General features: G+C 51.9%; 1 protein-coding gene and 1 pseudogene across 1 annotated transcript; one reads left to right on the top strand and one right to left on the bottom strand.

Moving 5' to 3' along the window:
* LOC103631111 (uncharacterized membrane protein At3g27390-like) overlaps nt 1–3447 on the top strand; it is a 68797-nt pseudogene extending 65350 nt beyond the window's left edge.
* A 1112-nt stretch (nt 3448–4559) lies between these two features.
* LOC100274412 (uncharacterized) lies at nt 4560–9120 on the bottom strand. The gene is made up of 3 exons (NM_001349950.1): nt 8952–9120; nt 5303–5926; nt 4560–5172 (listed from the first exon to the last, which is right to left on the bottom strand). The coding sequence occupies exons 2-3, from the start codon at nt 5890–5892 to the stop codon at nt 4848–4850; spliced, it is 915 nt and encodes a 304-aa protein (NP_001336879.1). The 5' UTR covers nt 5893–5926; nt 8952–9120; the 3' UTR covers nt 4560–4847.
* Nucleotides 9121–15527: the final 6407 nt, after the last annotated feature.

The following is a 15527-nucleotide window of genomic DNA, read 5'->3' as shown; positions in this document are numbered from 1 at the left end:
CAATTCCACAAGAGCTCTATATGCTATCACAATGAAACGAATGCGTGAGATCGATGTCTTGGTGCTTAGGAATGTTGTAGGAATGCTTGGTGTACTCCTCCATGTGCCTAGGGGTCCCTTTTATAGCCCCAAGGCAGCTAGGAGCCGTTGAGAGCAAATCCAGAAGGCCAATCTTGCCTTCTGTCGTCGGGTGCACCGGACAGTCCGGCGCACACCGGACACTGTCCGGTGCCCGATTACCTTCCTTAAATGTCGCAGCCGACCGTTGCCCGCCAGAGAGCCGTTGGCGCACCGGACATGTCCGGTGCACACCGGACAGTCCGGTGCCCCCTTCTAGCCGTTGGCTCGGCCACGTGTCACGCGCAGATCGCGCGGCCGACCGTTGGCCCGGCCGACCGTTGGCTCACCGGACAGTCCGGTGCACACCGGACAGTCCGGTGAATTTTAGCCGTACGCCGTCGGCGAATTCCCGAGAGCGCCGAGTTCACGCCGAGTCAGCCTGGCGCACCGGACACTGTCCGGTGCACCACCGGACAGTCCGGTGACCCACCGGACAGTCCGGTGCTCCCAGACTCAGCAGATTCTTGGCTGCTCGAGCCAAGACATTTCCAATTGGATTTTTCCTGTTTCCAGCACTTAGACATAATACATTAGTCCATAAAACAATGTACTAAGTCTGAGAAACATACCTTAATTCTTGATTTGTACTTTGTCCACCTTTTTACACTTAGGCACTTGTGTTGGACACTAAATCACCAAAACACTTAGAAATGGCCCAAAGGCACATTTCCCTTTCAGACCGCAGAGCTGGCAGGGCGCGGCCGACGCTGCAATGGACATGGGTAGCCGGAGTCCGCTGTCGACCGCCGAGGGCGAGCGCCCAGGCGCGACTACCCGATCGAGCTCTGTCCAGATCTAATCGTCTAGGGCGATGTGACCCCCTACCCGATCAATGGTGAGAAAATTTCTGTGTGGACCAAAGAGAGGAAATACCGGGCTTATGGCCTATGCATCTGATTTGGACATACTACTGCATTGTCAGGTATTATGCATGTTTTCTGCAGTTCCATGTTTTGGCAACTTCATTAAATTACTAACTAAAAGTGCTCATATTTTTTCCCTCCATTTTTCTTTGGGCAGAACCAAGCTGGTTGGACCTGTGGTAAAGCTTCTGCTTCTTATTGCTGCGACTGCAGTCTTGATCATATGGTTGATAATTGGCATCCCAGGAAGCATATTTGCTGGATTGGTATATGGTTTTCTAGCACCCATAATGGCTACATTTGATGTTGTAGGAGAAGGCAAAGAAAAGCCATTTGTTCATTGCTTTGTGGTAAGTTTTTCTTTGTATGAGTCGTTTATGTTTATCTCTGTGGCTATTTAATTTGTTAGCATATCTTTTAGAGGTGGCTTAGCTTGGTATTCTAAACTGTAGGATGGAACATGGAGTACTATCACTGGAAGTTGTACCGTAGTCAGGGACGTGAAAGATTTGTTTTTCCACTCCTATTTTTCACTTATGGATGACCTTCGTCTTCAGAAACCTCCTGACGGGGAGCCATCTAAGGTCTGCATCCTGTTGGCATAGACTTATGTTGTTACTTTTTTCTCTTTTCTCCTTTTAGCATTAGGCCTTTCAGCTTTAATGTGCAAGAATCACTCTTTATGCTTGGCTTGAGAGATAACATTTGCAAGAGAGCATGCATTCAGACATTCATTTTGAATAATATAATCCACCATTCCAGTGATTTGCATTGAGATGGCACTTTTTCTGATTTTCTTTTCATCTGAAGAACAATGTATAATAAACTGACATGCATGACTTTCTTTTTCCCAGATTGCTTGATATTCCTGGTGCACTAATAGCGGCTGCATTTGAATTTCTACTTGATGGAATAATGTTCACATTAATTGCCTTCTATAAGTGCCCCGTGATGCTTTTCAAAGGATGGAAACGACTGATCCAGGACATGATTGGGAGAGAAGGGCCCTTTCTGGAGACTGCTTGTGTGCCATTTGCTAGTCTTGCTATTCTTCTTTGGCCATTTGCTGTAGTAGGAGCCGTTCTGGCATCCGTACTCTCCAGTGTCCCTTTAGGTGCTTATGCTGCAGTTGTAGCTTATCAGGTATAGTAAAATTCCCTCTCTCTTTTCTGTGCATTGATGTCAAACAGTGCATACTTTCATCACATCATTTGTTCAGCAAGCAATTCCACCTTTTAATGAGCTATTCCTGTTGAAGTCATGGAGCTTGATCTTGTTCATGTCCCAGGAATCCTCCCTTATCCTGGGAATTGCCTATGTGTTCTCGGCAGTGTCTATATTTGATGAATACACAAATTATGTTCTTGACATGGCGCCTGGTTCTTGTTTTCCAATGTAAATTCATACTGGACGCCTTTGTTTGCTACGACAAACAATTCGAAAATTCTTGTGCTAACTTTTGAAATCTCTAGATTTAAATATCGGAAGGGCAAAGATGAGTCTTCACACGGACACAGTGTCCATTATCCAGACCAGCCTCATTCAACAGGGAGAAGCAAGAAGGGAAAGACCTCTGTCTCGTGTTACTTCATTTAAGAACAACATTGATGATTTCAATCCATTCAAGGTGATTCTCCTCCTATTAAATAGTCAGGCTGCAATGCCATTGCTTAGGCCAGTCTTAATGGGAGTTTCATGGGGCATTAAATAAGCTCAGCTTAGTTGCGTATTGGCAATCCAAATTCTGTAGACCTTCACTTTCTTTAGGGCATATATAGTGAAGAGACATTAAAAACGGTTCTCCAAGCACAAGAGACAACTAAGAGACTCTATTATATAATGGAGTGTCTATAAATATAGTCTGTTAATAAATACAGAATTAAATACATTTGTACAACATCAGATTGATAGAACAGACGACAAATTCGTATAGTGGGAAGTGAGGCATTTGTTGCTACTTGGTTTATGAGCCAGAGGCGTCTCTTCACGGAGAGACGGCTCTAAGATTTTTTTGCAAATACTCCCCTTAAAACACCTTAAGAGCCTCCACATTAAACACCACTGTACATGCCATTACAGGCCAATCTGGCATAGTACATGCTTTTAGAGTAAGGTCACTCGCTATGCAAAACAAATTGCCAATAGAATGTTTTTGTACTGCTGGTAACATGTAAACTTATGAAGTAATAGCACTATATAACTGAATGGTACCATTATGCAGTTGCAAGGAATCACAAAGTCGATATCTAGATATCCTACATCAAAGAGTCGCTTCGACGTCCTTGTGAAGGCGCTCTTGTCAGAGCTGGAGAGGACGATGGGCCAATCTGGCAATGGATCCCAGTCCCAGGCGCACAGGCTGCAAAACTCGGTAGCCTGGATGTTGAGCCAGAAATCTATGGGCAAGACTGCCAACATCAGGGAGAAGAGGAAAAGAAGGAACTATCTCTGGAGAATGATCTAGCAAGCATGTGGGTTCTTGTTGCTAAGTTGAAAAAGGGGCTTTAGACATATCTGATTTGAATGTTGATGATCAAACTAAAGTGTAAGGGCGTAGCGATCACCACATTGTTGTCTCATAATTGGTGTTAATGAAAAATAACATGGTGCTGCACGAAATCTCTACTTTCTCTTGTAAGAAGGATTGTTCTATCGGCATAATTTGATTTGCATGTATAATGTCTTCATGCTTTATCTTTTGTGAAATGTGGCGATCGGTCCTCTTGCCTTCCTTTTCTGTTTCTTCCTTTTCTGTTTCTGTTATGCGGTAGAATGATAATTTCATATAAATAATAATAATTGTTGCTAATTTATGGTCAAGTTAGTAGGATAATAATTTAGTCCCCAGAACAAAATGTATTGTTAAGCCTTAGCAAAAGTTTTAAAGAGAATTGGGTGCCATGTTTGTCTGGATGCAAAAAATGACAACTTTCTGCTTCGTGCTCGCTTGCGCGCCGTGGTGGTGCAGCGCATTTGCGCCTAGAAGAAGCGGACGGCGGATAATTATTGTCGTTGCAACGTACGGGCACCATACTAGTTATACCATAATTCTGCAGAAGTTAGCCAAGCGACCCATTTGGAAGGGAGTGTTATGCGCAGAACACCTCAGAAACATTTCCAAACAGTGATTGATTCGCTCAGTTTGTCCATCAGATTGTAGGTGGTAGGAAGAGCTAAGATGAAGCTGGGTCCCCAACAATTGAAATAAATCTCTCCAAAATTGGCTAGTAAAGACTTTATCTCTGTCAGATACAATAGTTCTAGGGACACCATGCAGCTTAACAATATTATCAAAGAACAATTGAGCAACTTGAGATGCAGTGTAAGGGTGCTTGACTGGAATGAAGTGGGCATACTTTGTTAACCTGTCAACCACAACCATTATCAGCAGTCAACACAAAACCGGACTTTTCCATGGTATTGTGTTTTATGAGGCTGGCAGATCACTACAAGGAGTGAAGGACGTCTCGTCTACACGCTCGACTTCCCCATACAAGTTTCAGGTGCCCATACAAGTTTGACATCTGAACCGAAAACAGGAATTGTATAGACTATAGAGTAACTAATTGCGTTTATCGAAAAAATAGTGTCTGCTTTCTGCTGTATGAATACAAACAGGCATTGTATGTTCCAAAAGAAAAAAAAACAGGCATTGTCAGTGTTGCAATTGTGCAATGTAAATGAGCCCAGCCCACAAACACAACGGAAAGCACGACACATATTCAACAGCTTCAAATCTGCCGCAAGTAGCAGACCCTACTCATCTTATTCAATCTCTGCTATGTCAAAAAACCCCAATAAAAAGCTTTTTGCTACAAGGAACAGCAGCAGCTCCCATGGCTGAGGGCAAAAAGTTCCTCCTCATTAGTACCTGCTTCGCCACGCGTTCCAGTTAAGCTTCAGCTGGTACCACAGAGGAGAGACCCCGTGGACTCCCCTCGACAGCCGAGGATCAAACACGTTGAACTCACACCTTCGCAGGGTATCCAGGAGGACCTGGGCCGGCAAGGCTGGGAGGAGCACGGGGATCGCCTCTTTGGGCACGGACGATGCCAACTCCCGCGCCTTGTGCAGGTGAGCCTCCGCAACAGATGCGACCTTGAAAACTGCGTCTGGCAGCCTCTTGCCCGCCCTGACCTCCGACCTGCCACCCTCCCGTGTGATGAGCAGGCCGCATTCCTCGGCCACACTAGGGCCCTGTTCGTTTTTATCAAATCCATGGGGATTGAGAGGGATTAAATCCCCTATAAGTCAAAATCCCCCTCAATCCACTCTAATCCCCCTCAATCCCCATGGATTAGGGATGAAACGAACAAAGCCTAGCTGGGATATAATGTACCGTCCCTTGCTTATTTACATGGTGCGGCAGCGCCTTGAGCAGTAACAGAAGCCCGCTGGCCTTGCCGATGTGAGAGGCGGCGTGGTCAGCCACGGTGGACTGTATTCCGCCAGCCTGCAGGGTCATGTAAAGGATGGTGGACTGGGTGTCCTCCGCATACCTCTCCAACTCCGCGCTCGTCCCAGGAATGGTGCCTTCCTCACGGTTGGCGTCGTTGATCCTTGCCTCCACGGACCGCTTCAGCCAGTGCTTGCTAACCTTGTGGTCTGCGATGACCGAAGAGAGCGCCTGGGCAACTGGGTGCTCGACCAGCTTGTTGCCAAAGACCTTGTCGACCGCCTCCTTCCACCAGAGGAGGCGCATGAGGCATGTCCGGGGGTCGGACACCACATCCATGGCCCTTGCTGTCTCGATGTTGAAGGCGCGGAAGGTGAACGCGGCCTTGCGCATGGCCGGGGCCAGGTGGAGAAGGCAGAGGTAGTGGTGGTAGTCATAGGCACGGACTTGCCTCACACAGTATGAGAGTGCTGCCCGCAGGCTACTGCTTGCTGCAGGCGTGCCGCCGCTCATGAACCCTGCCTTCCTGTATCAGGAAGGAAGGTCCCTGCACCACACAAACAAAAGAAAGGCACATGGTTAGATTAGATTCTGAATATACAACAGCCGAGATTTGTGCACACGTTCAGATTAGTTAGGGCCTGTTTGGATTCATTAGCAATAAAAATTAGCTAGCTAATAGTTGCTAACTTTTAGCGGGAAGATGTTTGCATCCATGTGCTAATAGGTAGTTAGATAGTGAGTTGAAGGTGCATATGAATCATTAGCAACTCCAAATCCTGCTAATGGAACTAGTAATAGTTAGCATCCCTTCCGTTAACAATTATCAGATTATTAGCAGGTCTGTTTGGATCAACTAGTTTTAATTTAAGTTGCTAATTTTTTAGTGCTAACGGATCTAAACGGGCCCTTACTGATAAAGGAAGTGAGAGAAACTCCAACAGATTGGCTAAAATTAATAGCTAAATCCTAGTATTTTGTCATTTTGTAAAATAGAAAATCCCTCGAAAAGGAAGAGGTCCACAACAGCCTTGCTATTTTGCAAAGTTACATAGCAACACCCATGATTAGCTATATATGGCTAATAAAAATCAAGGGATAGCTTACTTTCTATTTTACAAAATCAGATAGCACATCTATTAAAAGGAACAACAAAAATAGCATATATATGAAAAGGAACACCTGCTTCAGTTTCAGGAGTTCATATTTGATACATATATATGAAATGGAGTGCGGAAATTGCAGGGAAATTAGACATGAACATGACATGACCAAAGTTAAACTGCAATTGGTTTAGGGCTGATGAATAACAATATCCAGTGCAAACAACAATGCAGACGCAACATATCGGGTCGAAAGAAATGTAGAAACATAAATGTTACTGGCTTCGATGGTGACCTGACCTAGCAGCCTAGAAGGTGGGATGGGCGACTGAGGAAGGGAGACCACCTGGTGTGGTGATTGCTAGGGAGGCCATTACCGCGCACCAGAGAGTTAGAGCGCGGTGACGGTGGCTGGCCGCCCGAGGCGCACCGCGAAGGGCATGGATCCGCATGCTCAGGCGCAGTGTTATTAAAACGTAGTTTAAACGTCAAAACTCTAATTAGAGGTTGAGACCATGTTTTAGCGTTTTGGCGTTCTAAACTGTAAAACACAAAGTTTTATGAATTTTAGACCATTAGCTACTTTTGGGCCCAGTCTATTAGTTACTTTTGGGGTCCAATCCAGCTCATGAGTGAAGTTTTGGTAAGCCACTAACCTCTCTATCTTAATATTTAACTTCATGTTATTGTCTAAAATTATGACGTATTGATATTTTTCCTATGTTGTTTAAAACTACATTTAAACTTTGTTTAAACATTTAAAAGTCAAAATTTCACCCATGAGCGTTTCAACGTTTTATCGTGTTAATAACCTTGAACAGAGCATCCTAAAGAGGAAGGGTAATTCTAGAGTGTGACATAAACATGCAATGAAGACAAAAAGGGATTCCGAGTACTTAGGTTTGGACGGTTAAACAATCTTCAAAGATCATAAGTGCAGCCCAGCTCGGCCATAAGGTAGTCCACAAACTTGTCACAAATAGATAATGCCCACAGCAACTTGGACAGTCACGCTCACAACAAAAAGAAGTCATAGAAGAAAATAAGACTGCAACATAGGAACCTCAGCAACAATATTTTAATCACCTTTGGAATGAACCAAAGTACCAAACCAATCAACTGAAACAAAGTCTCCCTGGAAAAAATCCAAAATCTTGCTATTGCAACATTTTAGAACACAATCCTCGGCAAGAAAAAAAGAGCATTTGATATCACCTATTGCAAGAAAAAAAAGTTTGGCACACAAGTTTATCTTGGACAGTGGCAGACCAGCAGTGCACCTGAGTGGGAACTTGGGTTGCTGTGTGCAGCCCTCGCAGCATGCTAATCTCCATGACTGTTAGCCAATCTTTTAGCATTTTTTGGCATGCTGTCCTCCATGACTATTCCCCAATCCTTTGCCCACTATCTGGCCCTCTGGTGCTCGGTGTTGTACCCCTTGACCAGATCAAGTCTGGGGAGGGCTGCTAGATTTTAGAGAGAGAAGGGCGGAAGGAGCGAGCGAGCCATTGTTCCCTAAAGCTTGCGAGGCTTCCCATCACGATTCTTTGCAGGGGATGGAACTGCCCACTATCAGGATCAAGTTACTGTATAACCAAGCGAGAGGCATAGAAAGGGAGATGAATGCTAGATGTTCTGAACTAGAAGTGAACAAGGCAAATGAGATGACTGAGGGATAGGTGTGTTTATTGTGTAGTTGAGGATGCTCCCGCAGCGTCCCATCTTTTTCTTTTCCACTCAGGATGGGCCAACCAGAGCATTTCTGTGACAGCAAACACACACACACACACGCACAAGCGGACAAGCCTCAGAGAGATCCAGGACTGGAACTGCTGCCCCTTCCCTGTTTCGTGCTATCTTTTATCTCAAAGAACAAGGAGTAACAAGCAAAGTAAGACATAAACCTGAAACAACTTCCCAAACAAAAAAAAGGAAAAAACAACCCTACAAGCCTCTAGACACTTAGATAGGATTGTGCAATCCAAGTCCTCTAGCTTACCGACTTTTTTGCCCCCAACCAATTAGGTCTAATGTGGATAGATTCACATAACTATGCTAAAAACTATCAAAATTGAATGCTTAATTTAATCAAATCAACCAAAACAAACTTATTAAGCTTGATTTCGTATGTCAAAATACTAAAAAAACTAGACTCTTGGAGCAAATATATGGCGGATTTGCATCCACACGCATCTGGGGTTCCGTGTTTGCATGATGACCGTGTCCATCGGCATTTGCATCCAGGGCACTATTGAAATTATTCAGCCAAATCAGTAAGACAGGCGACGGACCTAGACATCTGTCAAGTCTATGCTACCAAGCCGGGGCTCCTCTCGAGGACCCAAATAATAGACCCATAAAACTCCGTTCTGCGGAACCCAAATCCAAAATCGAAAGAACCACCGGCCTACGTTTGCCATGCTACCATACCAAGCGGGGGCTCGTCTCCGGAACTGAAGCTATGCTTACCGTCGTGGAGGTTCCCCTCGCACTGGGGATCTCCCCGCCAGGCGTCGACGAGCTGGATGACTCCGACGCGGCGGCGAAGTGCGACGGACGAGGGCTCTGTAGCGGCGGGGGTCCTACGCCGCTTGCGACCGGTTCCGGAGGCCTTGACGGCGCGAGGGGGCGGCGGGAGGTGAACAGTTGGGACTTGGGAGGGACCTGAATCCGGATAACGACAGTTGGGCGGGGTGGGTCCGCTCGCCTCTCGGTTCGTGGTTGGCTTTAAATTTTTTTCGCGAGATTAGCTAAGAGCATCTGAAAAAGAGATTCTAAATATAATCTTATTTTAAATCTCTACTACACCTTAAGTTTAAGGCGAAGGCGTTCACACCCAACATCACCGTGCCCCCGCGCGCGGCTTCCTCCCCCACATGCTGCGGCGGCCGAGATGAACGCGACTTCCTCCCCACCAACGACGCCCTTCCCAAAACTCTCACGCGCTGCTCTGGCCATTTCTTTTATCGCTCAGGGTTGCGTCGTATCATCCCACCGGAGTCAGCACTCATCACTTTCCTCCTCTCGTTGGGTGGGGGTCGCGTCATCCCCCTCACCGATCTGATAACCGCTCGCCTGCGGGAGGACTCTGCGACCCCGATGAACATCAGTCCGACGACTCCCGCGGCCCCGTCCTCAGCGCCCTGCTACACGCCAGCTCTGCCCCTATCCTCCTCGAGTCCCCCGTCGCTACAGCTGCCGAGTTGGCCTGTGGGGAGGTTGGCCTCACCCCGACCCGAGATTGCCCCTCGCCCCCCAAGATTGCCGCCGTCGAAATGTATCCCGCACGGTCGGCGCCACGTTTGCCACCGTCCAGTTCCATGTCGGCCGCCGTGCTCTTCCTGTCCACAGGACCATCGTCCAGTTTCGACAGCGACCAGCGACAGCAACCCCACCACCACCCGTTCCTTGACGCGGTTGTTGCGACGTCCCTCCCCGCTCCTCGCTTCCGCTGTCACAACGTCCCTCCTCGTTGTGCAGCTCGAGCATGCGAGGTCTCCAGTGGCTTGGAAGTCCCAGCATGGGTGAGTTTGCCTCCACGAGCCGTCCCTAGCGCAGTCACACGCGAAGGCTAATCCCGCTTCCAGAGGTACTCATCTCACATTTATTCTCGTAAGGTCTACTGTGGTAGTTCCTAGATCTAAAATATATGTGGCATGCCTTATACATATCTACAGGTGTGCCACATGTTTGTTTGTTCCTCTACCACGTCACATGTTTGTGAGAAATAGTTCGTGGGATTCTATTTCACATGCGCATAATTCATACTAACTTACTCCTGTGCACGCTGATATCCCTTAGTAAATGCAGTGTGGGACGCAAATCCATAACAGCTAAAGGGATTGATTTTTTTATATTTTGCTCTGCATTTCCAGCCTCTTGTATTGAGCATGTGCTGAAGTACAGAACTGGTCATTGAGAAATATCACCAAGTATGCCGATTGAAAGGTTATATAGCTCCCTATTGATTTAATCTTCCCTTCATTTTAGTTTTCCCCTTTAATATTTTGTTACACCTTTTTGTTTCGTTCATGTGAGGTCTGCAACAGAAAAAACAAGTGTCGGCGTTCCGAGACCGGGGGGTCCCTTGGGCCGACGAGTGAGTGTCGCCGCGTGCCCCAGCCCAGATGGGTCGAGCGCGAGGGCGAGCGCGAAGGGGGGAGGAGCGAGGCGGCCGGAGACCGGCGTGAGAGAGGTGGGAATCCCGCGGCCTTCGTGTTCGTCCTGCGCCCAGGTCGAGTGCGCTTGCAGTAGGGGGTTACAAGCGTCCACGCGGGAGAGGGAAGCGAGCGGCCCTAAGAGAGCGCTTGTCTCGTCCTCGTCCCCGCGCGACCAACCCTCCCTAAGAGGGCCCTGGTCCTTCCTTTTATAGGCGTAAGGAGAGGATCCAGGCGTACAATGGGAGTGTAGCAGAGTGCTACGTGTCTAGCGGGGGAGAGCTAGCGCCCTAAGTACATGCCGTCGTGGCAGCCGGAGAGGTTTTGGCACCCAGCTGGTGTGATGTCGTGGCCGTCGGAGGAGCGATGGAGCCTGACGGAGGGACAGCTGTCGGAGCGGTTGGGTCCTTGCTGACGTCCTCTTGCTTCCGTAAGGGGGCTGAGAGCCGCCGTCGTCACAGAGCATGCGGGACGCCATCATTGCCTATCCGGCGGAGCTAGCCAGATGGGACGCCGGTCTTGTTTCCTGCGGCCCGAGTCAGCTCGGGGTAGGGTGATGATGGCACCTCTCGTTGACGTGGCTGGTCTGCGCCCTAGGTTGGGCGAGGTGGAAGCTCCTCCGAAGCTGAGGTCGAGTCTGTCTTCCGTGGCCGAGGCCGAGGCCGAGCCCCTGGTCGGGCGAGGCGGAGGTCGTCGTCTGAGGCCAGGGCGGAGTCCGAGCCCTGGGGTCGGGCGGAGCGGAGTTCGCCGTCTTCCGGGACTTAGCCCGAGTCCGAGCCCTGGGTCGGGCGGAGCGGAGTTCGCCGTCTTCTGGGACTTAGCCCGAGTCCGAGCCCTGGGTCGGGTGGAGCGAAGTTCGCCGTCTTCCGGGACTTAGCCCGAGTCCGAGCCCTGGGTCGGGCGGAGCGGAGTTCGCCGTCTTCCGGGACTTAGCCCGAGTCCGAGCCCTGGGTCGGGCGGAGCGGAGTTCGCCGTCTTCCGGGACTTAGCCCGAGTCCGAGCCCTAGGTCAGGCGGAGCGGAGTTTCCTGTGGTGCCTTCTGCAGGACCTGACTGCCTGTCAGCCTCACTCTGTCAAGTGGCACTGCAGTCGGCGCGGCGCAGGCGGCGCTGTCCTTCTGTCAGGCCGGTCAGTGGAGCGGCGAAGTGACGGCAGTCACTTCGGCTCTGCCGGGGGGCGCATGCCAGGATAAGGGTGTCAGGCCACCTTTGCATTAAATGCTCCTGCGATTTGGTCGGTCGGTGCGGCGATTTAGTCAGGGTTGCTTCTTAGCGAAGGCAGGGCCTCGGGCAAGCCGGAAATACGTTTGCCGTCGGAGGGGGGCCTCGGGCGAGACGGAAATCCTCCGGGGTCGGCTGCCCTTGTCCGAGGCTAGGCTCGGGCGAGGCGTGATCGAGTCGCTCGAACGGACTAGTCCCTGACTTAATCGCACCCATCAGGCCTTAGCAGCTTTATGCTGATGGGGGTTACCAGCTGAGAATTAGGAGCCTTGAGGGTACCCCTAATTATGGTCCCCAACAGTAGCCTCCGAGCCTCGAAGGGAGTGTTAGCACTCGCTTGGAGGCTTTTGTCGCACTTTTTTGCAAGGGGACCAGCCTTTCTCGGTTGCATTTTGTTCCGGTGGGTGCGCGCGAGCGCACCCGCCGGGTGTAGCCCCCGAGGCCTCGGAGGAGTGGTTTCACTCCTTCGAGGTCTTAATGCCTCGCGTAATGCTTCGGCTAGTCTGGTCGTTCCCTCATGCGAGATGGCCGTAGCCCGGGTGTACGGTCGGGTCCCAAGTTCTCGGGCTGGTATGTTGACGCTGTCAACGGTTCGGCCGGAGCCGGGTTTGCGAGAGCAGCCCCCGAGCCTCTGCACAGGGCGAGAGGGCGATCAGGGACAGACTCGGCTTTTTTACATACGCCCCTGCGTCGCCTTTTCGCAAGGAGGAGGGGGGGAAAGCGCCATGTTGCCTTCGATGGGCGCCGAACATGGTGTCTCCGGTGAGCTGCAAGCGGGTAATCCGAGTGGACGCCCGTGCCCCGTTCGTTAGGGGTCGGCTAGGGGCCCAGAGGCACGCCCAAAAGTACCTACGGGTGATCTGCCAGACCCGGTCCCCTGGCGACGGGGTCCGAGGGCTCGATGCCTCCCTCCGATGGGATTCCGTTACAAGATCGCTCCCGCTGGTCTCGGAAATGTCCTAGGGTACCTCGGGAGCGCAGCCCGAGCCTTGGTTATGTATCGAACGTACCCCTGGTCATCCCTCGCTCGGCGTCTGAGGCGGCTGTGAACCCTTCGGGGGCCAGCCTTCGAACCCCTGATCAGTAATGGGCACAGAGCCCGAGTAGCCTGAGGCGGCCGTGGAACCCTTCGGGGGGCCGGCCTTCGAACCTCTGACCAGTAGTGGGTGTAGGGCCCACGCGATCTGAGGCGGCTGTCGAACCCTTCGGGGGGCCAGCCTTCGAACCTCTGATCAGTAGGGAGGCTCGGAGCCCGGTTCCTTCACGGTGAAGGATCCTTTTCGGAGTATCCCCCTTTCCCGGTCCCTGTTGCAAGAGAGAGAGAGAGAGAAAGAGGAAAAAAGGAAAAGGATACGAAATCGAACGATGCGGCGTACCTTTTTTGGCGCGGTTATTATGGCGAAGGCGAAGCGTCGCCCGCTTCTCCTGCCAGAGGCGCCGCCTGTCCCGCCGCGGAGTTAATGCGACGGGGCGAGTGGTTGGCGGGGCGGCCGTTGCGCGTGCGCGAGCCGTTCGAGGAACGGGTCACGGGCGCGTTGTCTTCACGCCGTGAGAGGGGGTTCTCTTGCTGCCCCCGGATGGGACGTGAGCTTGGCTGACGACGTGACCGCTGCTCCCGCCCGCCTGCCAGCGTCATTACTGCCGGCCCATTTTTGACCGCATTGACCGCCGCGCCAGGCTGGCGCTGCTGGGTCGTGCACTGGGTCGCCTCGAGTCGCGGCATTGGTTCCGCAATCGAGGAGGCGTGGCGGTGGCGCAAGTGACGGTGCAGTTTCTTGCATGAAGCATCCGGCGCGCCGATTGCGTGACGCGTGGGCCTGGGCCTCCATGCTAGGCGTGTCGGGAGTCGGAGAAGCGTGCCCACGTAGCACGGTTGCATGCCGCCCGCATGGCTGCCCGCTCCTTTCGCCCGTTGGTCTAGGCAAAAGTGGAGGGTCACTTGTAACCGCTGGGCGGTCGTGTGTACCGCGCGCGGCGGTTTGGCTTCTTCTGCTCTGAGCCGGCTTGCATGACATGTGGGACCCGGCTCCCGCGCCGCAGGGGAGGGCCTTGGAGCGTGTTGGAGAAGACTCAGCCCGTGACGGCTGAGGACGCGAGTAGGGATAGTCGTCTTTAAAAGGAGGGTGACCCCCTTGGAAGGCGACCATGTCTTCGCGCTCCCTTATGCATCGTGTCTTTCCACCTTCCAAGCCCCCGGATGGGGGATACCCGCCGTCTTTTCGCCTCATCGTTGGAGGAACGCAACTCCGTGGGAGTTGGTACCTTTCAGCCATCGTTCGGCTTCAAGGATTTCCATCACACAGCCCGGTTGCACCCCTCCGCTGGTGGTCACCCAAGACGGTGACCTCCAGCTCCTGGATGGGGAGAGGCAAGCCGGGTTGTGATCTCGATCCCGCCCTCAGCGTCGAGGGTGTTCGCCATCCTTGCTGGGGCGGGGAGCGAGGCAAGCCGGGGCTCTACCTCCTGCGCGGGTCGGCGGGCCACCTCTTCTTCCAGCTTCTGGTGGTGGCAATCGCCCTCCAGCCCTGCGGCGGAGACGTCCTCCAGCCATGCCGAGGAAGGCGAACTGTTGCTACCCAGCTAGGATGCAACATTCCGCCCTCTTCCTCGCATTCGCGGCGGGGACGGCAGCGAGGATCGGCCGGCGCGCTTGGGAGCGGCTCGCTCTTTGGCTTTAATAGCTGGTTCGCGTCCCTTGAGCGGGAACGCGAACGAGCGCCCTCCGGCGGCCGCGTCCACCCGGGACCATGGCTGCTGCTACAGAGGTCACTGGCGGGCCTCCCGATGTTCGTCGCCCCGCAGGCTCGAGGTTGCTCATACCCGTGGGGATGGAACCAGAGTCCCGTTTGTAGTGGCACTTCGAATGCCAGTGTTTTTGTTCATTGTGGCTGTCGAGGCCTGAACATGTATGTAATTTTGGCACGGAGCCATGTTTTTTCCTCATTTTCGAGCACTAAGACTTGCCTATTGGTTGTCTGAACCGCTTCACCAAGCGTGAGTCGCCCCGTGTCAAGGTGACGAGTGAGGTATCTGTATCCCGGAGGCGTAGGAGTCCCTCGGCTCGGTCGACCTTGTTGTCTGAGGCTTCTCTAGCTTAGTTAAAAGGACCCCTTGGCCGCTCCTCGACGAGCCGAGGCCAGGGGTAGCGATATCAGCATGAACAGGGGCAGAGTTGGCTCAAAAATGAAACCTGGTTGGCCGGAGCCTAGCCGGGTTGTCCACTGGTGGGACCGACGCCGGAGTTGACCAGCCGAGGCCTCGGGTCGGGCCGGCGCCCTTGGAAGATGGTTGGCCGAGGCCCCGGAGCGACCGGCCGAGCCGCCTGCTCGGGCCAGATTTCCGGAGAAGACCCAGGCAGCAATTGCCCGGGCGTGGCGATGACGTCGTCCCTTAGAGCGGAGATTCTTGGACCGCGTCACCGTCCGAGGCTAGGTCGGACCTCGCCGAAGGTGTCGTCGATGCCGAGGGTGCTGCTGCCCCCTTCCAGTGTCAAGACCCGAGCCTGCAGGATCAGATTGTCTTGTAGCGTGTGCCTTCTGCGGCCGCCGAGGCCAGAACACACACCCTCGCTGCGTTGTAAAGCTGCGTCTCTTTTCCTCTTGTTTCAAGTATCTGGACTTTTTTGTCGGCAACAGGGATGTTTGTGCGAGCGAGAGTTGCTTCTCACA

The sequence above is a fragment of the Zea mays genome, chromosome 6, assembly GCF_902167145.1.
Source record: "Zea mays cultivar B73 chromosome 6, Zm-B73-REFERENCE-NAM-5.0, whole genome shotgun sequence".
Classification (NCBI taxonomy): Eukaryota; Viridiplantae; Streptophyta; class Magnoliopsida; order Poales; family Poaceae; genus Zea; species Zea mays.
This window is presented reverse-complemented; position numbering and strand designations above follow the sequence as displayed.

Coding starts and splice junctions, on each gene's coding strand:
- LOC100274412 (NM_001349950.1), bottom strand. CDS start 5,892: ATGAGCGGCGGCACGCCTGCAGCAAGCAGTAGCCTGCGGGCAGCACTC. Junction 5,173..5,302: donor GTACATTATATCCCAGCTAG/GCTTTGTTCGTT, acceptor ACAGGGCCCTAG/TGTGGCCGAGGAATGCGGCC.